The 23,959-nt window shown below is 60.4% G+C and overlaps 1 protein-coding gene across 11 annotated transcripts; it reads left to right on the forward strand.

Annotated features, from left to right (window-relative positions):
* Positions 1-604: 604 nt before the first annotated feature.
* DLG4 (discs large MAGUK scaffold protein 4) lies at positions 605-22,813 on the forward strand. 11 transcript variants are annotated; one of them, XM_047708488.1, is made up of 21 exons: positions 605-703; positions 990-1,030; positions 9,930-10,094; positions 13,435-13,488; positions 13,625-13,684; positions 13,896-14,020; positions 14,118-14,287; positions 14,407-14,543; positions 14,690-14,834; positions 17,139-17,434; positions 17,523-17,625; positions 17,751-17,865; positions 18,831-19,007; positions 19,220-19,256; positions 19,347-19,374; positions 19,502-19,549; positions 19,629-19,730; positions 20,057-20,229; positions 21,176-21,285; positions 21,802-21,893; positions 21,995-22,811. In XM_047708488.1, the coding sequence occupies exons 3-21, from the start codon at positions 10,014-10,016 to the stop codon at positions 22,099-22,101; spliced, it is 2,160 nt and encodes a 719-aa protein (XP_047564444.1). In that variant the 5' UTR covers positions 605-703; positions 990-1,030; positions 9,930-10,013; the 3' UTR covers positions 22,102-22,811. The 11 variants fall into 11 exon arrangements, 10 of the variants coding, with proteins under 10 accessions (XP_047564444.1, XP_047564438.1, XP_047564439.1 ...); XM_047708482.1 differs by having other exon boundaries at positions 613-703; positions 9,930-9,995; XM_047708483.1 differs by having other exon boundaries at positions 613-703; positions 9,930-9,995; positions 13,634-13,684.
* The last annotated feature ends 1,146 nt before the right edge of the window (positions 22,814-23,959 follow it).

Below are 23,959 nucleotides of genomic sequence, written 5' to 3' on the forward strand. Positions count from 1 at the left end.
TTCCCAGCCCCAGAGGACCTGTAGGCAGTCTCGTCCCCTCCACTCCTCACACACACACCTACTTCTCTAGCTCTAGGCCAAGGAATCCCAGGTGATTTATACCTCCGCCCTGCCACCCACTGGGGACACATCCAAGAGGAGAGATCTGGACTCACCTGCCTTTCCTTTGGGCTGCAGGAGCCTCCTTGGAGGTGAACCTGGTCCCCCAGCCCCTCTGGGAAGTGTAGCAAACTCACCCCCCGGCTTTGGGGAGAGGGGACGGCTTGTGAGGCACCAGGGGAAGGTGGGACTGCCCACTTGAGCTAACAGCTAGAACTGGGTGGGGAGGCAGCTCAGCTCCAACCCATCGGATTAGGGAGATTAAAGTCAGAGGGGAGAGATGTCCGAGAGACCCAGAGGTGAAACTCGAGAGTTCTGTGGAGGAAAGGCCTGGGGGCTGAGCGGGGCGGGGTGGGGTGGGGTTGGGGCTGGGATTCGGGGACCCTTCTCCTGAACCTTCCCATAGAATGTGGGTCGAAAGAGCACAGGCTGGGGAAGGTGAGTGAGTGTGCTGGTCCCTCTGTCTCTTCCTTGTCCCACTCGTCCCTTGCTTGCATCTCGCCAGCCCCCCGCTCAGCCCTCTGGCTCCTGGCCCCCCCACTGTTGCGATGGGCACCCCCTCTCCTTGCCGTGCTGCACAGTGACCTCTTCCAGGCCTTGCTGGGTGAGTAGCCCCAATTCTCTGAGGGGCAGTGGTGGAAAGGGTGGCCTGGGCCTGCCTGGGCAGTGACTGAACTTGGGGGCTGGTCGGGAGCGAGCAGGTGGTATGGGGCAAGCGGGGGGAGGGGGGGTCTACGCAGGGGTCAGGAGTCTAGAGTGTCCTCCCTCAGGATCCAGCTGCCGTGGTTGGAAGTGCTCCTCCCAAGCCAGACACCAGGAGGCGAGATGGTGGCAGGGGTGGCCTGGGAGGCAGGGGTGGGGGAGGGTAACTCAGCTTGTTCTGGTGACAGACATCCTGGACTATTATGAGGCCTGCATCTCGGAGAGCCAGGTAAGGGGGTGAGGTGGGGCCCCGTCCTCAGGGAGCGGGCAGGCAGGGGATGACTGAGCTCGCTTGGGCGACTTGGGGGCCCTGAGGGCAAACTCCTGAGTCTGGGGTGCAGAGAATGCCCTCTCCACTGCCCCCCCCACCCCCGCCTCCTGCTTCCCCCCTTTCCTGGGCCCCAGTTGAGGACACTGAAGAGTCCAGGACAGTCACTTCTCAGACCTCCTGAGGGATGGCTCGCCCCTCCCCTCCCCCAGGGAGTCCCTCCTGCCAGCCCCTCCCTCAGGCCCTGCCCCCTGCCAGGGCCGGGCCCCAGGACTGAAGGGAGCATGGGTGCTCCCAGCCCCACTGCGGGGTGCTTCCCCCTCTGAGAAACAGGAGTCATCCTCCTGATCTCTGTCGTCTGCGCTGGTGCCTGGCCAGGCCTCCATCTTTGCCTCAGGGCCTCTGCTGCTGCTCTCCTCTCCTCTCCCATTATCCGGGTTCCTGCCGGCACTGAAGCAGTTAACTCTGCCAAGGCACCCCCCCATCCTCGCTCCTCTCTCCCTCCCTCCCTCCCCCTGCTTCCTCTCTCCTCCTCTCTCCCCTTCCCTCCTCGGCTCCACGGCTCCCTCGGCCGCTGCCGCCTCCGACCCCCCCACCCCACTCCCCCGCCACGGCCCCTAGCCCCTGGCCGTTAGGCAAGACCCCCCCCTCCCCCGGGGCTCCCCGAAATCCAGTTCCCCACCCCCACCCCAGCTCATGCCCCAGCCCCCGAACTCCGGGGCTGCCAGCCCCCGGTGCCCCCGCCCCTCCTGAGAATCGGGGTGTGCTCCCCAAGCCCCCTCCCCTCCATTGGGGACCCCTTTTAGGGCCCCCTTCCCCTCCCTCCCACGCTCCCCTCCCCTCCCCTTCTCCAACCCCCTCTTTCCCCTCTCACCCCTCCCCCCATCCTGGCCCCCCCTGCAAAAGTGGGGTGCGGAGGGGGGAGGGGTGAGAACCCACGGAGGGGAGGAACGAAACTCCGATGAAGTCAGAGCCCCTTACCCGCCGCCGCGGCCAGCCCCCCCAACATGGACTGTCTCTGTATAGTGACAACCAAGGTAAGCATGATGGGGGGGGCTTTGCCCTGGGAGGAGGGTATGAGTTTGTGGGGAAGGGTTAGGCAGGCCTCATTTCAGGCTGGGGGCCCTGGAGCGACAGCATCAAAAGATGCATTTGGGGGTCATGGTTTAGTTTTGGGGTTCACATCTGAGATAATGCTGGGTTTGGCCACAGGTGCCCCCTGGAGTGATCCCTTTGTACCTGTAGAGAAATGGAAAATTTGGGCTGTTTTGTGGTTTGGGGGGCTAATGGGTTTTGGGGTTCACCAACGATGTTGGAGGGGACTTATCTAAGGAGAAGCCTGGCTCGCAGGGGAGCCCTGCTCTTGTATGTTAGAAGGTGGACTGTGTGAGGGGGGTCCTCTGCCCTCCTTGGCAACAAACTGGCTTCCAGGTGTCTTGTCCAGTTTCAGGGGGCTCTTGGCATGGGGATAGACGATTATTGGTTGTGCCTGAATGGTCTGGGGGTGTCGGCGGGCAGAGAAGGGGTGGGCCTTCAACCTACAGAGCAAGCATCTTGTGGTAGATACATTTCGGGGTACGCTCAATTACAGGGAACTGGTCATTTAGGGTTTGATCTTACAGAATGGGTTTAGTTGGGAGTTGTCAGAGGGCTAGGGCCTGACATAGGATCCCCGGAGGGAATGGACCAGGTGAGGCGAGGGTCTGGGATACTCCCATGGGAGGGAGAAGAAGCAGCCCAGGTTGCCAGACCCTGAGGAGGAGGAGGAGGAGAGCTTTTGGGAGACAGGGGATTTGAGGAGGGGGAGCAGGTGGGTGGTGCAGAATTTGGGGGTGGCCCAGGCAGGTGCTTACTGTCCCCGTCTCCTCCCACACTGTATCCACCCCTTGTTGAGGAAGAGGGAGAAGAGGGGGAAGAGGAGAAGAGGAGAAGGGGAAGAGAAGAAGATGGAGAAGATGGAGGGGAATGTTCCTCTTACTCCTGACACAGGGGATCAAGGTGGGGGAGGACACCTGGATTTCAGGTTACCAGGGTGAAAAGGAGTTGGAGGAGGGCAGAGCTGGTAGCAAGTGGCAGAGGACTGGACGAGGGTGTCCCTGTGGCTGGAGCCTGGAAAGGGCAGATCTTGGATGGGGAACACAGGCGAGCTCCTGGTGGGGTGCAGAATACCTAGGTCTTGGCTGTGAGACTCTGGGACTGGCAAGCTGGATGCCTGGTGTGTGGAGGGAGGCCTGGGCGGGTGGCAGGCAGCTGGGGGTTGGGGGGTGGGACAGGAAGTGGGGGCCGGAGGCGGGGTCCGGGTGAGTCACAGGCTGGGGAGGGGGTTATATTTAGTGGGAACTGCAGCTTCTCAGGGGAGGGAGCTGAGGACACACATGTTCCCTGCCACAAACTCACACATGTGTGTACACATGCATCGTGCACGTGTGAGCAATGGATGCAAGAGACTGGAGCCCTAGGACCTTTGGGTCCCGAGTCCCCTCGCCCTCTCGGGCTACTTGCTTGTCCCCAACCCCCCGAGTTCTGTGGCTCCAGGCTTCCTCCCCAGGCTCCTGCTTCCCCTGTTCCCTGGAGTGTCAGTGGATTTTTCATGCCTCCCTTACTCGGGCCTGGTCTCCTTAATGTCTGTCTGGTCCTTTGCTTCTCCCGTCTCCTGCCCTTAGCCTGCCCCTCAGCCTTAGGTTCCCTGGTTGTGGTACCCTGTGCTCAGGTGTACCCAGAAAGCCAGTTGGAATGTGTGGGCTCTGCTTCCAACATGTGAACGCACACGCGATCGCGAGCGAGGGTGAGGGGCTTGCTTGGCTGGCAGGCTCTTCTGGGAGGGGGAGCTTATTCGCCTCCCATCCAGACTCCTACTTCTTCGATGGAGCCCACGGCGAGCATCCCCGAGGGAAGGAGCCTTGCGCAGAGAGGATCAATCATGCCTTTGGGGTTTTACAGAGGCGTGGAGGAGACCCAGGCTTGCCACATTCCTTGGCCGGAAAACTTGTCAGTCTCGGGATGACGGGGACTCCAACTCCCATAAGGCCTTGAGGCACAAGAGCCCTCGGTGTAAGGGGCCTGCTGTCCATGGGGCTGTTGGGAGTTGTGGTCCCTCTGTATTCAGGGCAGCGGAGGGTAGCCCGGGAGGAGCCAGCAGGGGGCACGAGGCACTTGCTTCCCCATCCCCCCCCCCCCGCCCCGCAGCGCCCCCCGCGCCCAACGTGCTGGGTGGGGTCGGGGGTGCCCAGGCTTTGCGGTCTCAGGCTTCCCAGCCCCGTCTGGGAGTCCTCCATCTTTCATCGCCTATATTTAGATTCCTGCCGCAGTAATTTAGGGAACATTTATGGAGGGCCCGCGCCAGGCCCCGCGCGTCGTGCTCCCGCCTGCCTAGCGATCGCCTCGTCTTACTCCGCGCCGGGGTCTTCGCCGGCGTCGGGCTCGGAGAACCTCTCGCTCCCACTCCGCCCCCGTCCCTCCCCCTTCTCCCCGCGCTACTGCCGCCGTTGCCATGGCAACCGGCGACGACTGAAGTTGCGTGGCGGACTTGAGGGCCGGGCGCGGGTGTCGGAGGGCGGAGCAGAACCGGGGGGGGAGGGGGGAAAGCGGGAAAAGACCGGGGGCTTTGGGCCCGAGCCCCGGAGGCGAAGCGGTTAAACCCTCCGGGTGGTCCTCATTGGGCCCGGGCGGGAAGCCGGGGGCGGGGCAGGATGGCCAACGGCCTCATTCATTGGCGGACAGGGGCGTGGCGGAGGGGCAGTGTGGGCGAGGCCGGGGGAGCGAATGGGCGGGAAGTGGACGGAGGCGTGGTCTCCTGGATGGGGGGGAGGTGGGCGGGGCCTGGCTTACTCTGTCGAGGGAGGCGGGCAGCAGCCCTTGGGAAGGGGCGGGGCCTGAGTGCGGGGTAACCTGACCGAAGTGAGGGCGGGGCTGACCCGGCAGGGGCGTGGCCTGGTCCCCTGTGCCGACAGGAGACGGGGTTTGAGGGGCCTGTTGTCTAAGGAACTGCGGGATGCGGGGGGTCTTTGGAGAAGAGAGAAGGAGAATCCGAGGGCTGGGCGGTCTGACGTCTCAGTCTTCCTAAGATGGAGGCCTGTTCAGATTTCATCAGAACACAACCTCCTACCTCAGCTCTCTGTTCCAGGGAGACGGTTGCTAGGCGACAGCAAAGTCCTTGATTGCTGCGTTGCCAGGCAACAGGGAAACGGAAAATGGAGGGAAAAAGGAAATGGGGGGTAGGGGAGGGTCTCAGGGGCCACAGCGCCCGCTGGCGGAGAACCGGGGCCTGTGCATTTTCTATTCTAGAAGGAATTTCAAGTTGGCTCCTTTCCGCTTGGGCAACCTCCGAAGGATGCGAGCATTCCAGCCAGACATGAAACTAGGGCGCTGGGGGTCATCTTGGGGGCGCACCCAGCAGATTCTGATCAACGGGAAGAGAGGGACATAGGCGAGGTTCTGGGGCCTCTGAGTCCATCCTCTCTGTCCTGTGGGCATTATAAAGAAGCCCGAGGGACAAATTTGAGGAGACTGCTCGCTGGGCTCTAAGAGCCGGGAAGGTGGGCGTTTAATGGAAGGACATTTGGAAGAGGTGCTTTCAGGGTTAGTCGTTTGCGGGAAAATGCAAACCTCAGGGGCAGTCGTTTTGAGGCGTTCTGGAAGATTTGTGGGTCACAGCCAATTGCAGGCCAAATCTTACTTTGGGTGAATGTTTTTTGAAGCTTGGAGGTGGGGGAGATAGATATATTTGGGAGCATTCTCCTAACAAAGTTGGAATTCAGAATCATGAAGGTGATGTTGAGATGTGGGAAGGGCAGCCAGAAAGGAAGAGAAGTACTGTATGAACTTGAGACGTGAAAGAAAGGGATAGGGAAGTATTTCCTAATTTAAAGGTTTGGAAATAAATTGAAGAGACTGCAATCGAATGTGGAGGGTCAAGCTTTAAGATACATTAAGGACTCCCAGAAGTTGATGGCTGGTGAGATACATGTAGATATAGATAATTTTAAGTTTCTTTAAGTTTATTTGCTTATTTATGTACTTTCTACTCCCAACGTGGGGCTCGAACTCACGACTCTTCGAGATCAAGAGTTGCACGCTCTTTCCACTGAGCCAGCCAGGGGCCCCTCCGGTGGTATCCCGGGCGGGCATACTGGAAAATCAGGAGTATCTCATTATGTGCAGGGATTTATTTGGACAGGGACCCCAAACGCGTCTGAAGACTGTTTATTTGGATGTTTGCATTAGAGCAGGGTTAGTATTTGCACTAATTTCAAGGTCTCTGTGGGCGGATTAGGGGATATGATTTTGAAAGGGAGGATTTAAAGGGCAGTTACATTCGAGAGGACGACCAGCACCGGTGGTCCGTAAACGCTTGAAGAGCGTCGCCTGGCTGGCAGGTGGGGCTGGGCTGCAGGTTAGAATAGATGTCTCGGCATGGGGGGGGGGGGGGGGGGGGGGGGGCGGGGGGGGGTGCTGTCCGCAGTAATAACCCTGTTTGGGGAGGTAGCGGGGAGGGGCTTGTGGGAGGCATTTTCGATCCTCCGGGGGTCCCTCTGCAGTGAGGCAGAAGTGCTGCTGCTTTCCCGCACATCGGAGTCGGCTGGAGATGAGTGGCCCGGGGAGGTTTGGGAGTCGTTATGGGCCTGGTGATTTCCGGGGCAGGAGATTAGGTGAGAACTGTTATCTGTAAACTGGTCAGTCCGTAGAGGGGTCGGAATAGGCGTGTCCTGTGGAAGGCGAAGTCCACAGAGAAACAGCTGGAACCTGGGAAGTTGATGGCTAAGAGGGTCTCCCCTCACCCCCACGCTCCCATCGTGACGCTCTCCCGCACTGCGCAGGCGCCGTCCCCCCCCCTCCGGCCGCAGCCTCCAGTCGCCGCGTCCGCCGCAGCCCCCGCCCCTCTGCCCCTCCCCCTCCCCCAACCCTGGGACCCTTGCTCTCCCACCCGCCCCCTCCCCTCAGTCCCCCTCCCCTTCTCCATGTCGGCTCGGAACAGATTCGCCTCCATGTGTCTCTGCGTGGTACGTGCCGCGGTACGGGCTCCGGCCCCGCTCCCCTCTTCCCGGACCCCCCAAATCTCAGGGTGCAAGCTTCAAGTGCTGTCGCTCTTCCTTCTGCTTGGCGCGGGGTCTCTGGGTTGCAGTGTCTCGCGGACAGGGGCAGCGGGTCGCCCCTCTTATCCACATCCCCGCTTTCACTGACACCCCTCTATTTTGGGGGTGCAAGCCCCGGTTCCAGGTCATTCTGTACAGCTGGGGCTCCAGTGATGAGAGGACCAAGGGGAAGGAACAACAGGGATCCCCAGGCCTTTTACTTGCCTATGCCCTGACACGTTGGGGGTTCAGACTTGGTCCCAATGGCATCTGAGCTATAGCCCTTGCGGCTGAGTCCCAGTAGGGTAAAAGAGGGGACCCTCCTTTCCTGCCTGTCCTGCTTCTGTGGTCCTGTAATCTGGGACCAAGGGGTGCTGACCCGGATCCCCCACCTCCCAGTTTGGGAATTACCCTCGCCCCACCCCTCCAGACGTTTCCTCCCTGCCCCCCCCCAACCCTTACTACATGTAGTTATCTGAAAATTTCCCAGGACTGAACATGGGCCCTAACCTCCTTCAGCCACATTCTGAAACCTGTACCCCATTTCCCTCACATGGTCTTCTAATGCAGGGGAGTCTCCTCCCCAGTCCTAGACAGTCCCCCACCCCCATGGGATTGGGGGCAGGGAGAGGTGTCTGCAGTCTCACTGGGATAAAATTTTACCTTCATTTACTCTCTAGAATAAACAATGAATTTTTGCGATCCCATGTGCTTTATGTGCATCCTGACATTTCTTCATCAGGTTCAGGGATTTTTCCCTGTGAGGTGGGCTGAAAGTGGAGGGGCAGGGGGTTTGAACCCTCCCCAGTCTTGGAGAAACTGGAAGCTGCCCCCCTGGGCCCTGCCTCAGGACCAGGAAGGTTATGGGACTCCTGGGAAGTACAGACGGGAGCTGCTTCTTCCCCTTTCCCCTGGACCCCCAGTTCTGGGGCACCATCCAGGCTGCAGACCACCGTTTCAGGGTGTGCAGTGAACACCCTCCTTCAGGTCGTGGGGTTCCGTTATCCAAGATGGCCCAGCCTCTGGGGCGGGGGTGGGGGGCGCTTTTCAGCTTACTCTCCCCGCCCCTTCGCTTTTCCTCCTTCTCTACTTTTTGCGCCCAAAGGCTGGTCTTGAAACCTGGAGCTCAGGATTCTTTTTCCAAGTCTGTGGCCCAGAAAACGGAGTGTATCGTGATGAGCCCCTGTTTTCTTTCTTAGGGGAACTTCTCGTCTCTCACGTCTCTGTCCTGGGTGGGAGAGGCTTGTGGCTGGCCGCATGTCCCAAACCTGTTCTGCTGCCCGCCCCCAGCTATGGCTGAACTTGGGTTACATCCTCCGAATTTTCATTTTCAGAATCTTGCTTGAGCATCAGGCATTGACCTTGATAAGCTTCCTCTAGTTGGATCTTGTAACTGTTGCCCTCCCAGGGTTGGGGTGCTCAGCTTTTCAGATGTTTTTCTTGAGAGGGGATTTCTGCCTTCTTTTACCTGTGTGTCCGGTGGGGTGGGGGGTGTGTGTGTAGGGGGGTGTCTTCTGTCTTCTCCCGCCTCTGGGGGAGCCGTGCCTGTGGTACCCTCCTCCTCCTTCCCTGAGCTTGGAGTTTCAGGAGGGTCTGCTTCTGTGGGGGCTGGCTTTTGAGGAGGGGGATAGTGTGAGGACCGAGGCCGGTGTGGGAAGACCCAGGCAGGGTTGCCGCCCTTCAGTGCTGTATCCGGCTGTCCTTTTCCTCTCTCTCTGGGCCCCAGTTAATCTCATTTACTGGCATCCTTGTTAAGCTAGCGTAGGAGTCCGATGAGATGACTGGTGGTTAGTTGGGAAGGGAGTCAGGGGTCATGTTGAGTCTCGCACCCCTAAAAGCCATAGGGAGACTAGGAATGGACTCTGAGACTCCGGGCTCTGCCCCCTTCCCCAGTCAGTCAACCTGGAAAGACACCCATCCCTGCCCCCCTCCTGAGCCCTACTACCTCCGTTCCTCTCCCTGCCTTCTCCATCCCCTTCTAGTATATCCGATTAGCTGGCTGGGCTGTGGGCGTTTGTAGGGATGGGGCCAGACGCCTGGGGGCCCCTTTGCGGACTACTTGGGAACCAGTGGGGCCGGTGGAAGACGAGCTGGATGAGTTTAGCTTTGTCCTGCCTGAGGGGCTGATGCCAAGTACCTGCTAGTCCAAGGGCCTGACTACAGTCCCTGCCTCTGGCCCACCAGTGCTGGAGAGCCAGTCACTCCTGGGGTAGAGGCTGCATTGGGGAGACTGAGGCCCGGTGGGTGGGATGGGAGTGAGATGGGGTTGGGGGGAGGGTGCTGGAGCTTGAGTATGGAGGAGGGAGCTTACAGACGCGAGGAGTGGGGTGAAGATGCCTCGGGAAGCTGAGAAGTTGGGGATGGGCGTTGTAATGGGGCATACAGAGTGTCAGAGGGCCCTCAATGGATGTGGCAGGGACTTGAACCTGAAGGCCTGGGTGGGGCTGGAGAAAAGGAGGCCGGAAGAGGGGTGTGCCAGGTGGAAGGCGGGGCCCTGGGACATGGAGGGTGCGCAGGGGGGTGTTGGGGAGAGGGGCTGGGATTTGGGACCCACCGAGGGGAGCGGTGGCGGCCCAGCCTGTGGAGCGGTGGTGGCCTAGCTGGAGAGGGGCTGGGGGAGGGTGGAAAGTGGGGAGCCAATGGGGCTGGAGGAGAGGGAGGGGGAGGAACTGGTCAGGCCCCGGGGCCTTCCGCACTGCACTGGCAGGGGTGGGGGCAGAGGAGGCCGCCGGGCAGGCAGCCTGGCAGCCCTGGGCCAGCCCCAGTGACGCCTCCGTCCCCATCCCCAGAAATACCGCTACCAAGATGAAGACACGCCCCCTCTGGAGCACAGCCCGGCCCACCTCCCCAACCAGGTAAACGCCCCCGAGCTGATGCACGTGGCGGAGAGGAACTTGTCCCACCTCGAGGCCGTCCACGGGGTCGTGGGCCACGCCCACCTCACTCCCCTCAAGGTAGGAGACTCAGGTGGCCCCCTCCCCAGTGCAGCCGGCCCTTGGAGCCTCGGAGCGCCAGCCACCCACAAGGGCCGGTAGGGCGAGAGCTGTAGCTGGGAGGAGGCTGGGACGGGGCGCCTGGGGCTTGGGCTCCTGGGGCCTGGGGAGGGGGCCCTTGGGGGGGCCGGAGACACCTCGTTCCCACCCAGGAGAAACAGGCCAGACCAGTGGGAGTGGGTGTAGAGCTTACAGCCAGGGTACGTGTGCCTGAGTGTGTGCATGCACGTGTGTGCTGAGATATGTGCGCCCCTAGGATGCCTCCCACCCCAGGCCCTCTGCATTCCTTCACACCCCCATCTCCATTTCTGTTTTCTGTGGCCTGAGCTCTGTTCCCAGCTTCTGCTGCCCTCATTTGCTCTAGTCCCTCGTCCGCCTCCTCCCCCCACTTCCGGCCTCTGGGCCTGGCTCTCTGTGTCCCCGAGTCTCCAGCCCTTTCCATCTGTCTGGTCGGAGGCTCCCAGTCGTGGGGCCTTTCTGCTTCAGTCCTGGCCCCAGCCTCTGCTCCCCTCCTCCCTGCCTTTCCCTCCCGCTGGCTGGCTGGCTGGCTGGCTGCTGCTTCTGGATGCTTTCTCTCTTTTCCTCCCACGCACTCTCCTGCTCCCTCCCCGAGCCCCAGCTCAGGCCCTCCACGCTGCTCAGTCCTCCTGCTCTGGCTGCCAGCTCTCCCTCTCCCAGTTGCCCTTCCCTGGTCCTTCTCCCCGTTCCAGCCACCCCTCTCTCTCATCCTTCCCCCACCGCGCTTTTCCTCTTCGGGTCCCTCCTGTCCCCCATTATTGCTCGCCACCACCTGTTTCCTTCCCCATCTCCTCCTCCCTGGTGCTCACATTATGTTTTTCATCTCTGGTCCCCTGGGAGACCCTGTTTCTGGGACCTTCCCTTTTCCAGCCCACTCCGCTGCTGCTTCCCCTTCAGTCTCCTCCTGTGGGGGCACAGGATGGGGAGGAAGGGAGACAGCAGGCGGGCTATGGGGGCAGGGGTGGGATTCCAGAATCCTGTGGGATGCCAGGGGGAGGGGGAGGCTGCTGACATTTTGCCAGAGGAGACCCAGAGGAGGTTTTCTGAGCCTGTGGATGAGGAGGCAGGGAGGGGGCGGCTGAAGGTTCTGGGGTGAGGAGGAGTTCTGAGGGAAGGGAAACCATTCTGTGGCCTGGAGCAGAATGGGGAGACCACGAAAGGGTCAGAGGCCTTGGGGGCAGGGGATGGACAGGGCAAGGCTATGAAGTCAGGGCCCAGAAAGAGCTGATGGAAGGGACCAGAAGGAAGGCCCTGGAGGAGAGAAGACAGCATGGAATGTGCTGTGAGCCAGGGAGTCGAGGAAGGCCGACCAGACATGCTCTTTGTGGGATGGGACCATGATGTCCCTGGGGAGGGGCGTGGGAGAGGGAGGTGTGCCAGGTGGTAGTGGGCTCAGCCTAGTGAGTGTTGGGATCGGGACTCAGGAAGCAAGGGAACTGGCTGGAGGCCCTGAGCCAGCTGGCTATCTTCTGGGGACCAGGCCTGAGCTGGGGGACAGGAGAAGCCTTGGTTTGCAGAGGGAGTTGAGAATGAAGGATCATGATTTGGGGACAGTCTGGAGGGTTTGAAGCTGGGATGAGGGAGAGTGGTGCTGATCTCTCCAGGAAGTCAGAACTTAGGATGGACACTGAGGGGGAATGGGGCTGGTGTGGCGATAGGGACTGAAAGTGGGCAGAGGACAAGGGCTGCTTTGGAAGGTGGAAACTGCAGTGTGGGACAGGGATACGGGTAGAGGGTGTGGGATGCTGTAGAAAGAGGGGTGGGAGGCAGATGAAGGTAGCTGAGGAGGAGGCTTCTGGGGAAGGAGGCTCTAGGCTAGCGATGGGCGGGGGATTGAGGATGGGCTGTGGGATGGAGACTGGCCGTGTGGAATGAGATTTGGCAGTCAGTGGCCATTGGTTGGATAACAGCGTTTGCTGAGATTGGAAGGGTCAGAGGTTGGTGGCGTTAGTAGATGGAGGGGTACGAAATGAGATCTGTGACGGAGCTTGAGAAGCAGTGTGTGGTGTTGAGAAATCGCGGTGGGAGAGAGGAGGGGAGGATGGAAGAGTCTGGGGAATCCGGGACGAGCGCCTTGCGCTTGGTAGGCTCCAAATAAATATTGGTTTAAGGAGGAGACAGGTTGGGGACCCCGGAAGGAAGCGCTTGGCCACCTCCCCCATTGCCAGGGAGACGGGGCTTCGGTTGCCCTGGCAATTGGGGAAGCCCCTAGGACCGGCTGAAGCTGGCCCCGCCCCAGAGCCTAGAGACCCTGCTGCGTCGTGGAGGCGACTGACGTCAGGACCGGGGCACGCCCCACTTTAACCCTTTCCTGAATGAAGCAGGGCGTGGGGGGGGGTGTTGTAGCTGAGAAGATAGGACCCGGATGTCTCTCACCACTCCTCCTTCCTGACGTGCTGTGCACTCTGCGTAGGGTGAGGGGCGTACGCGAGGGCCGAAGGGGCTGTTCAGGATGCGCTGCGCCCACAAACCTCTTCAGCCCAGACTGCTCTCGCCGGACTCCCGGGGGGCGGGGCCCAGGGCAGGAGAGGCGGGGCTAGCGGGTCCCTTCTGCCTTGGGGACTCTGGTCGCCCCTAGGCCACGCCCATCTCCCCCCTCCCGTTGTCCTGGCGACAGGGCCTTCTGGAGGTGGGTCTCGCCAGGCCTTGGCTGGGCTTAGATACCGTTGCTAGGCAACAGAGTCCTTGGAGGAAGGGGCAGATTGGCTGGCGGGTGGGGGAGAGGGAGGGAGGGGCCTACAGCTGGGGGAACCCCGGATTCCGGGCACCCAGGGTTTAGGGCAGATGTGTGTGAAGGTGAGGGGCAGATCCGAGGGAGGGTTCTTAAGGTTTCTGGGTGTATCTAGGCCGACAGGGACGAGGTGGGGGGCCGGGAGGGGGGGCAGGACCCGGTGGACATGGAAGCACTGGGGTGTGTGTAGCACATAAGGCAGTGGCAGCCTGAGGTGTTACATCCGGTGAGAAGCTCCCCCTTTGCCTGCCCCCCCCACTCTTTACCATCTGCTGCTCCCCCATCTGGCTGTCTCTCCCTCCCTTCCTGCTTTCTCAGACACCTCCTTCCACGTGCAGGGGGCCTGGGCTGGGCACAGCAAGCGCCTGGCCCAGGTGCATGTATGTCTGTGGTAGAGGTTGAGCTGGGTCCTTGAGGGGTTCGAGAGCAGGCTTGGTTAAGAGGCTGAAGGGGTAGCCAGGCCGGTGGGGACCCCCCACCCCCACCCCGAGGATGACGGGCTTCCTCTTGAGCCAAGGCTCAGGCAGCTCGTCATCTCCTTCCCCCTCACAGGCCAATTCTCCTCCTGTGATTGTCAACACAGACACCCTAGAAGCCCCGGGATATGTGAGTTGTTTAGATTTTGGGGCCCTTGCAGAAGGAAGGAGGGAGAGAGGGAAGGCCTGGGTCCCAGCTCAGGGTGGGGGCCAGCTCTCAGGCGGGGATGTCTGTCTCACTGTTGCTGTGTTTCTGGTCCGTGCTGGAGTTGCAGGTGAACGGGACAGAGGGGGAGATGGAATACGAGGAGATCACATTGGAAAGGGTGAGCAGGCTCCCCACTCCGAGGTCCCCTCCCCCTGCCTCCCTGTCGGTGCTTGTCTCTGTGCCTGTGTGTTGTGGGTGCCAGGCTCTTAGCCTTGTCCCTTCCTGCTCTGGTCACAGCTCCCCAACCCCTGTGCACGCTCCCACCCCCAGTCACCCTGCCTGGAGCGGGCAGGGAGGAGGGCTGACACTCCTCCCCTTGTCCTGCCCAGGGCAACTCAGGTCTGGGCTTCAGCATCGCAGGTGGCACTGACAACCCACACATTGGAGACGACCCATCCATCTTCATCACCAAGATCATTCCTGGCGGGGCTGCGGCCCAGGATGGCCGCCTCAGGTGGGGAGGGGATACAGGCGTTAGGGTGCCGGTTCCCTGGAAAGGGAGGGCTGGGGCAGCACGAAGCCCCTGGCTCAGGCCCACCTTGCTGCCTCAGGGTCAACGACAGCATCTTGTTCGTAAACGAAGTGGATGTGCGGGAGGTGACCCACTCAGCCGCGGTGGAGGCCCTCAAGGAGGCAGGCTCCATTGTCCGCCTCTACGTCATGCGCCGGAAGCCCCCGGCGGAGAAGCTCGTGGAGATCAAGCTCATCAAGGGCCCTAAAGGTAGTAATCCAAGCGCATGTCCCCGCCCCTATCCCAGCTGGAACCCCCGCCCCCAGGCCTACTCCCCGGCCCGCCCCCCCGGCCCCAGAGCGCCCACCTCTGCCCTGCCCGCCACCCAGGTCTTGGCTTCAGCATCGCAGGGGGTGTAGGGAACCAGCATATCCCCGGAGATAACAGCATCTACGTGACGAAGATCATCGAAGGGGGTGCCGCCCACAAGGACGGGAGACTGCAGATCGGGGACAAGATTCTAGCGGTGAGGACCCCCATCCCTCTGCCAGCCCGTACCTGGGGCTCGCCTCCCGACCCAGGCAGGCCCCACCTTCCGCATCACCGTTCCCACGGCGCGGCTGTCTCAGGGGTGTTTCCGGTTCCATCTGAGCTCTCCTTCCTTGGCCCCAGGTCAACAGCGTGGGGCTGGAGGATGTCATGCACGAGGACGCTGTGGCAGCCCTGAAGAACACATATGACGTGGTCTACCTGAAGGTGGCCAAGCCCAGCAACGCCTACCTGAGTGACAGCTACGCTCCCCCAGACATCACGACCTGTGAGCGCTCTCCACCCCTCTCAGCTCCCCACGGCCCATCCTGGTGACCCCCAGGGACATCCCGGTGACTGCCAGATAGAAACTCTCTCTCCTGTTCCTAGATGGAAAGATCAGTCACCTCGGAGGACCTAGAAAAGATCATCCGTGGTCTCTTCCCCAGGAGGCACAAGGCCCAGACAGTTTTGTGGCTCACTTTTTTTTCAAATTTTCAGGAAATAGATAATTCTTAACGTTCCTTCTGAACAAGAAAAAAGATAAAAAAAAGTTCACGTTTCGTCATATGAGGGCATTTCAAATGGTCACAAAGGTAACATCAGAGAAGGAAAACATAGGCCTCATGTTCCTTCTGAAGAGAGATGTGGAAGTTTATAGGGACACAGTCATAGACCAAACACAGCAGCAGGTTGGGGAATTACACTGTCTCAAAGTGGGGTTTGTTCCAGAAAAACTTCAGGTGGTTTTGTATTGGGAAACTTTTTTTTTTTTTAAAGATTTTATTTATTTATTTGACAGACAGAGATCACAAGCAGGCAGAGAGGCAAGCAGAGAGAGAGAGGAGGAAGCAGGCTCCCCGCGGAGCAGAGAGCTCGATGCTGCAGGGCTTGATCCCAGGACCCTGGGATCATAACCCAAGCTGGAGGCAGAGGCTTTAACCCATTGAGCCACCCAGGCACCCTATGTATTGGGAAACTTTTTAATACGATTCGTTGTATTCAATAATCGAGGGACTAACATCATAAAATTGTTTCAGCTAGACTCAGGGAAAAGACGGAGCAAATTCAGCTTCTGTTTTCACGTGAAAGTGTAGTAAACCAGGAACACAGATGTTTTCCTTAACGCGATGAATGGTAGTTATCCTACCAAGAGGGACCCAGGCTCCTTGGAGAAGGGGCCAGTTCTCAGTCTTGGCCTAGAAAGCAATGGAGATAGCCAAGATTGCCGGGTTGTGTTAAAGACCCAGGAGGGGCTCCTACTGGCGAGTCAGTCAGAACTCATTTACCATATGAAAGTCTGTGAGATCATAATGTTGCTTGAGAGTAATTGGGCACCCTTGGAGGGTGCTAGGGGCCCCTCCATTAGGAACCCCTGGCAAATGCAGGGAGAGAGGGATGCGTGTCTACTCGCTTTTTCGGACAAACCACACCTCAGAATTACCAAACAGTTGATAATGGCAAGATGCCTTTTATTTTTATTACTATTATTTTTTTAGATTTTCATTTATTGGAGAGAGAGAAAAGCAGGCTCTCTGCTGAGCAGGGAGCCCAGTGTGGGGCTCCATCCCAGGACCCTGGAGATTGTGATGTGAGCCGAAGGCAGATGCTTCACCATCTGAGCCACCAGACGTCCCATTTTTTAAATTTTTATTTATTTTTTACTAGGCTCTACACACAATGTGGGGCTCAAACTGACAACCCCTAGATCAAGAGTCGCACGCTCTGCCGACTGAGCCAGCCAGGCGGCCCAAGGGAAGGTTCTTTTTTGTAGCGTAATTCCTCCTGATAAGTGCTCCTTCCTCCAAAAAAAAAAAAAAAAGTAGAATATCCTATTTTGCTGTCCCCAGCAAAAAACCAGAACCAGGCAGTGACCCTCAGTGGCCATTCAAGCTCCTGGGTGAAAGGCTGCTGGGGAGATAATAATGGGGGGGTCAGCTGGCCACACCTTAAACTTTGCCAGTTAGTCTCACCTAAGACGACCAGATAGTTTTGCCTCCCGCCACATAGCTGTTTTTTTCCTACCGCGTCGCCTACGAAGTGTTTGTGCCAAGAAAAATGGAACTAGAGTCTGTCGAAGTCTCTAGAACAAATCACTAGCTTACAGGAGAAACAGGCATATGTTAACACCATCAAAGATGCCAGCCGTGATTTCCCCATTAGAATCTGCCTAATAGAAAGTGGGAAATTCTATTAGACAAATGACCTAGTTTTCCCAACCAATGATGGCCAAGAGAAGGAAAAAAAGGGAGAGAGAGAGAGAGGAATTTTATAGATTAAGAGATTTGAGAAACAGAACCTGAAAGCAAGCCCCCAAGGCCTGGTATTCATGGTTCCCTTGACCTGACCACCCTGGGCACACCCAGGACATGTAACCCTCAAACGGACGACCCCCTGGGAGAGCCAGCCCCCGTGAATTCCTCCCCCCCAGCATTGCTGGGATGGGACGCCCCCTTCGCCCCGCCTGGGCCCTGGCGAAATCCTGTCTCCTCCCTCTGAGTCTGCTCCCCTGGTTCCCAAGGGAGAAGGCGGGCTGGTGGGCTCTGCCCATCCTGAAGCTCGGTCCCAAGCCTCCTCCCACGTCTTCTTCTAGCCTATTCCCAGCACCTGGACAACGAGATCAGTCACAGCAGTTACCTGGGTACCGACTACCCTGCGGCCATGACCCCAACCTCCCCTCGGCGCTACTCCCCGGTGGCCAAGGACCTGCTGGGGGAGGAGGACGTGCCCCGAGACCCGAGACGGATCGTCATCCACCGGGGCTCCACGGGCCTGGGTTTCAACATCGTGGGCGGCGAGGACGGCGAGGGCATCTTCATTTCCTTTATCCTGGCGGGCGGCCCTGCGGACCTCAGCGGGGAGCTGCGGAAGGGGGACCAGATCCTCTCGGTGAGGGAAGGCCAGCCCTGTGTCCTTCTCCCCTCGGGCTGGAGCCGGGCCCCCAGCTGCGGCCGCTCAGCCGCTCCCCTCTCCCTAGGTGAATGGCGTTGACCTCCGCAGTGCCAGCCACGAGCAGGCGGCCATCGCCTTGAAGAACGCGGGGCAGACGGTCACCATCATCGCTCAGTATAAACCAGAAGGTACCAGACCTGCAGCTCCCCACCGTACGGGCGAGGATGGTCCTGGGAACGGCGTCCCCTCTGCCGGCCGCTTCGGCAGCAGTGGGCCTGGGCCGGAGCTCAGGAACTTTCTTGTCCTTCCCCAGAGTACAGCCGATTTGAGGCCAAGATCCACGACCTTCGGGAGCAGCTCATGAACAGCAGCCTGGGCTCGGGGACTGCCTCCCTGCGGAGCAACCCCAAACGGGGTTTCTACATCAGGTTGGACGCTTCCCCAGACCGCGCCCCTCCTGGTTCTCTGCCCCCCCCCCCCCCCCCCCCCCGTCTGCCTCCCGCTCCCCACCCAGGCCCACGCTCTGCTGCTGCTGGCGGGCTCCGCGGCCTCGGCTGGCAGTCTGAAACACCCGTAGCCACTGGAACGTAGCCTCCGCGCCGAGTACCCCTTGTGCCTTCTGGCCCGGTCACCCTGACCCTCTGCCCGGAACCTCCGCAGTCTGGCAACGCAGAGGTCACTGGCTGGCGGAGAGCGGCCTTGAGGCTGTGTGGACTACCATGGGCACTGTGGCTCCCCCGCCCCCTGCCCTCCCCGCGCTGGGCTCCTGTCCCACGGCTCGCACGGCCTCCCCCCTCCCTGCTGAGGCTATAGCTGTCCTCAGCGCAGTCCGCTCTGGCCTGACCTCCTCCCGCAGGTCCAGACCTGCATTTCTGGCCATCTGCTTTCTGGACACGTCCCCTGGGATGTCCCACGGGCGTCTCACACTCAACACGTCCCGAACTGGGCTCCCCGCGGTCTCCGTCTCGGGCTCTCGGTCTTGCTGAATCCGTGTTCCTCGCTCGCTGACGGGTGCCGCTAACTGTCCGCTCGACTCCTGCCTCCAGGCGGGTCTGGCTTGGCCCTTCCCTCCCTGCTGGACTCCAGAGGCTCCCCGGCTTGGTCCGCGCTGGCTCCTGGGGTTGCCAGACTGTCTCCTCTTCAGTCCCGCGGCTGCCTTGGTGGTCCTTCCTTTCCTTGGCCTGGCCGGAATTTGGTCTTTTTCTTTCTCACCCCTGTGGCTGTCCTCTGCACGGGCACTGCAGACCGCGGTCCACACACCGTGGGTTCCCCGCAGTCTGTGACCCTGGTGGGAGGGCTGTCGGCTGCAGAGCCCTGGTCTGGGGGCCCTGGCACGGTCTCGGGGCGTCCGGGGCCTCCGCCCATCTCTGACCGCTGGCTGCCCACCCTCCAGGGCCCTGTTTGACTATGACAAAACCAAGGACTGTGGCTTCCTGAGCCAGGCCCTGAGCTTCCGTTTCGGGGACGTGCTGCATGTGATTGACGCCAGCGACGAGGAGTGGTGGCAGGCGCGGCGGGTCCACTCCGACAGCGAGACCGATGACATTGGCTTCATCCCCAGCAAACGGCGGTGAGGCTCCCGGGGCCTGTAGGCTTCCTGCTGCAGGCACTCAGGTCCCAGCGGCCCCTGGGGTGGGGCTGGGGGGCAGCGGGGAGGGCCTGGGCCTGCCCTCTGACTCCTTGGAGGTCCGTCTGCTGGGCACCGTCCCTCCTGCGAGCCTTTGGAGCAGGGCCCCATGCTGGCCATCTCCCTACCCTCCCATCCCTCCATATCCCCCACAGGGTTGAACGGCGGGAGTGGTCAAGGTTAAAGGCCAAGGTAGGTGGGGGGAGTAAGCTTGGAGGGAGGAGCGGGGGCCTCATGGCAGGGGGCACTTTGCCAACCACGTGGCCTGCTCTCTTTTCACAGGATTGGGGCTCCAGCTCTGGATCACAGGGTAGGTAGGATCATCTGGGCCGGCCAGGGTGAGGGAGCCCTGAGCTCTTGATATCCTCAGGAAGGTGATACGGGGCCCTCGAGTTACCTGTTTGAGAGCTCCTTGCAGATGCCCTGCCTCCCACTAGGTCGAGAAGACTCCGTTCTGAGCTACGAGACGGTGACGCAGATGGAAGGTAAGGCCCCCGGCCCCTGGCCCTGGCCTCTGGCCACTCCCCACTCCGCGGTCCGCCTCAGCTGGCTCTCTGTCCTCAGTGCACTACGCTCGCCCCATCATCATCCTTGGGCCCACCAAGGACCGAGCCAATGATGACCTGCTCTCCGAGTTCCCCGACAAGTTTGGATCCTGTGTACCCCGTGAGTGTGGCGGGGCCCTGGGGTGGGGCAGGGTGGTGGGGGCGGGGCCCAGGGGCTGTGGGGCGGGGCCTCTGGCAGAGCAGCCAGCGGAGGTTGGGGTGCAGGAGGACGTGGGGTTCTCAGAGCAGGGGTGCTTCTCAGCCGCGTTCCAGGTCGGGACCGGGCAGGGGGCCGGCGGGGGCTGGGGGCGGTGGTGCTGCCCTCCCCCACCCTGCAGTCGTGGTCTCCCCAGCAGCCCCCAAGCTGGCACTGTGGTGGTGGGTGCTGGCAGGCTTGAGGCTGGAGGGATGGTTAGATCTTTGGGGGGTGGCGTGCCTTCCTGGCAGATACCACGCGGCCCAAGCGGGAGTATGAGATAGATGGCCGGGACTACCACTTCGTGTCCTCCCGGGAGAAAATGGAGAAGGACATCCAGGCGCATAAGTTCATCGAGGCCGGCCAGTACAACAGCCACCTCTACGGGACGAGCGTCCAGTCCGTGCGGGAGGTGGCCGAGCAGGTAGGACCCGCGGGCACCCAGCCTCTTCCTTCTCCCCTCTCCCTACCCCATGGCCTCCCTCCAGCTCTCTCTAACTCTCTCTCTCTGTCTCTTTCCCCGCTGGGTCTCCACTCCCTCCTCCACCTCCTTCTCCTCTTGGGCAACTCTGTCTGACTGCCTGCTCTCCCTGCCTCTCTCCCTCGCTTGCTTCCTGACCCCAAACTCCTTGCCACCATCTGTCCCCTCTCCTCCCCTTCCCTCCTCCTTGCCCCATTTTGCCTCTCTCCCTCCGGCCTTGCCCTTGGTGGCTTGGCCTCCCCAACTTGGTCCCTCCTTCTGTCCCACTCCCCTGTGGCCCTTTGCCCTGGCCTCTTCCCGGGGTCTGCACCCCCCTCTCCTGCTCCTCTGCCTCCTCCTTTTTCCCCCCACTGCCCCTCACCCTGCCCTCTGTCCCTCCATGGCTCCTTTCTCCATCTGCCTCTCCTCCCTCCCACCTGTCTCTCCTTGTTTCTTCCATCTGTCTGTCCTGTTTGCCCCCCCTTCCTACTTCCTCTCTCCTTTCCCCTTACTTTCTCCTGTCCCTTGCCCTCCACATGCCACCCTGCTCCCTGCCGCCCCTCTGGCCTTGCTCTGTCCCATCTTCTGCCCCCCCCCCCCCCCCGCTTGTCCCTCACTCCTCCCTCGTTCCCTCCAACCCCCTCCTCCTGTGTTGGCTTTTCCCCTCGCTCTCCTCTCTGTCTGTCCCTTCCTTTTTCTCTCTGTCTTTCACTCTGTCTGTCCGTAACCCCTTCCCATCTTGACTCCCTTCTCACCTGTCCTTTCACATCCACGTCACTGCCTCTTTGGCCAACCTCCCATCCCCCACCTTTCCACATCCCATGTCCTGTGTCCTGTGTCCGGTCCGGCACCTCTGTCTGTCCTTGCCCTCCCCCGCCGGCCCCCCTCCGCCCACCCTGCCCGCCCCCAGGGGAAGCACTGCATCCTCGATGTCTCGGCCAATGCCGTGCGGCGGCTGCAGGCGGCCCACCTGCACCCTATCGCCATCTTCATCCGCCCCCGCTCCCTGGAGAATGTGCTGTGAGTATGGTCCCAGGGGGCCTCCCCTCAGCCCCCAACCGGCAGCCCTGGGCCTCAGAGGGCCTCTGCTGAGCTCTCCCCTCCGCCCCCGGGACAGCAGCTCCGGCAGCCCTGCAGGGGGACTGCCCTGAGAGCTAGAGTCCAGAGCACGCAGGGAGTCCAGGCCTTTCCCTTCCTCTCCCACCTGGGCCTGGCCAGGACTACAGCTCCCAGCAGCCCCCGGGGCAGACCCCTGGTGGGCCGAACCGGCCTTCGGGTCTGAGGGGAGCTGGGGTCAGAGAGCCTTCCCCGGGCAGAAGGCAGGAGGGATGAGGCTCTGAGAGGTCCCTGGAGCGGCGCCACCAGGCGGGGATGGGTCGTGGGGGGTCCAGGGGTGGCCGTCGTGGCCCCAGGGGCCGTCCGGAGCTGCGTCTCCGGCTGCGGGCTCCGGATGAGAAGAGAGCCTTGCTCATGGGGCCCTGGACGGCGGCGAGAGGCGGTGGCGGCAGCTTAGGCGCCGCCTCTGGCTGTCCGCAGGGAGATCAATAAGCGCATCACGGAGGAGCAAGCCCGCAAAGCCTTCGACAGAGCCACCAAACTGGAGCAGGAGTTCACAGAGTGCTTCTCAGGTGAGGCCGCGGCGGCTGGGAAGGGGACCCCTGTGGGCGGGGACCCTTGCTCCCTTGCTCGGCCTCCGGCCTCACTACCTGCCCCCCTCCCCCGCCCCCAGCCATCGTGGAGGGCGACAGCTTTGAGGAGATCTACCACAAGGTGAAGCGTGTCATCGAGGACCTCTCAGGCCCCTACATCTGGGTCCCGGCCCGAGAGAGACTCTGACTCCGGCCCTGGCGTGGCCTGGACTTGCCCCGCCTCCCTCCCGCGGGCCCCTTGGTCTGGACTGAATTGCCCAAGCCCTTCGCGCCCCCTAGCCTCCCTCCCGTCCCTTCTTATTTATTTCCTTTCTAACTGGATCCAGCCCTGGAGGGGGGACACTCCCCTGCATGTATCCCCGCACCCCAGAACTGGGCTCCGGAACCCCGGGAACCTGGGGTCTGAGGGGGGGGGAGCCGGGCTCCTGGTCCCGAGCCTGTGCTCCTGAGGACCGGAGCCCCTGCCCTCCCCCAACGCACACACAGCCCAGCGGGGGCCACCTGCCCTCCCCACCTTCTCCCACACACATTCCAGAAGTCAGGGCCCCCTCGAAGAGCAGCCCGATGCAGGGATGCAGGGCCACAGGCCTCCTCTCCCTCCTGAGGCAAGGCCTGGGGCCCCCCTGCCCCCATCAGAACTCCCCAGGTCCCTTGGTTTAGCATTTATTTTTTCCCATTTTTTTTCTTCTCAAAGGTGGTTTTTTGGGGGGATAAGTGGGGGGACGCTCCTGTGGGCCCCCTGCCTTCCACGTGCCCCCCACCTTTTTTCTTTGCCGGTTTGCATGAGTGGAAGGTCTAACTGTGGCTTTTTTTTTTTTCCCTGGGATTTACTTTTTATTTTACTTTGTTTTATTTTATTTTATTTTTTTTTTTTTTTGGGAACGGGGAGGGATGGGTCTAGGGAGTGGGAGCGTGGGAGGGAGGGTGGGGGGCAAGGGTTGGGGGTCGGGCGTCTGGGAGCCAGGGGAAGACTGGAAATGCTGCCGCCTTCTGCAATTTATTTATTTTTTTCTTTTGAGAGAGTGAAAGGAAGAGACAGATACTTGAAACCTGGTGTGTGGCCTGGTTATTTGGGACGCGGGTGAGGAGGGAGTCAGGGTGGGAGTGTAGGGAGGGGTCTGGGAGTCAGACCCTTCTTCACGTCAGCCCAGAGAGGGGAGAGTGCCCTGAAAGGGGCCTTGGAGGGACCCCGAAACCAGGGACCCCGAGTCAGTAGTGAAGTACGGGCCTGGGAAGGGCTGGAGGCACTGCCCAAAGTCACTGACAGACCTGGAAAGACTGGCACAGGTTCCCTGAAGCAACTTGGCCCAGCCCTGATCACTCCCCTGGGCCGTCTGGGGCAGCATGAGGCTCTCGAAAGGAAAATGTGGAGGGAACTTTCTTGGTTCAGGTTCATAGAGTTGTGGACAGAGCTGGGCTCTGGCAGTGATGTTAACAGATTTGTTGATGAGAAATGCAGTGTAAATATTTATTGGATTTCTTTATGTCCCATCTCTATAGAAAGATTCAAAGCAGCGTTGCTAATAATCAGGTAGGAGAATGGAACGAGACCAAAGATTTAAAAAAAAAAAAAAAAAAAGCCAGAGCATATGCAATAGGTATGAGGGAACATACCATCTCTGAGCTTCCTGGTAGACAGGGCAAAAAGGGAAATGGTCTGTTACCTAGTTCTTTCTTATAAAGGAGCAAAAAAGCTCTGGTTCTTTTTTTTTTTTTAATTTAATTATTTATTTGACAGAGACAGAGATCACAAGTAGTCAGAGAAGCAGGCAGAGAGAGAGGGGGAAGCAGGCCCCACGCTGAGCAGAGAGAGCCCGATTCGGGGCTCGATCCCAGGACCCTGAGATCACCACCTGAGCCGAAGGCAGAGGCTTTAACCCACTGAGCCACCCAGGTGCCCCAAAGCTCTGGTTCTTTGAGGAAGTCAGATTTTCCTGACCCTGAGCCTCACTGAAGCTTCTCAGAGGCAGCTGCATGGGGCGTCTGTTCTCGGCTTTGATTCTGCCGATGTTCACATGCTCGAGAGGCCGCTGCCAGGAGGACCT

The sequence above is a fragment of the Lutra lutra genome, chromosome 16 (genome assembly GCF_902655055.1).
Source record: "Lutra lutra chromosome 16, mLutLut1.2, whole genome shotgun sequence".
Taxonomy (NCBI): domain Eukaryota; kingdom Metazoa; phylum Chordata; class Mammalia; order Carnivora; family Mustelidae; genus Lutra; species Lutra lutra.

Bases quoted from the DNA above. Each gene is read 5' to 3' on its own strand.
- DLG4 (XM_047708484.1), top strand. From the start codon at position 2,077: ATGGACTGTCTCTGTATAGTGACAACCAAG. The intron at 17,435-17,522 runs GTGAGGGAAGGC...CCCTCTCCCTAG, and splicing joins AGGGGGACCAGATCCTCTCG to GTGAATGGCGTTGACCTCCG. The intron at 19,375-19,501 runs GTAGGTAGGATC...GCCTCCCACTAG, and splicing joins CTCCAGCTCTGGATCACAGG to GTCGAGAAGACTCCGTTCTG.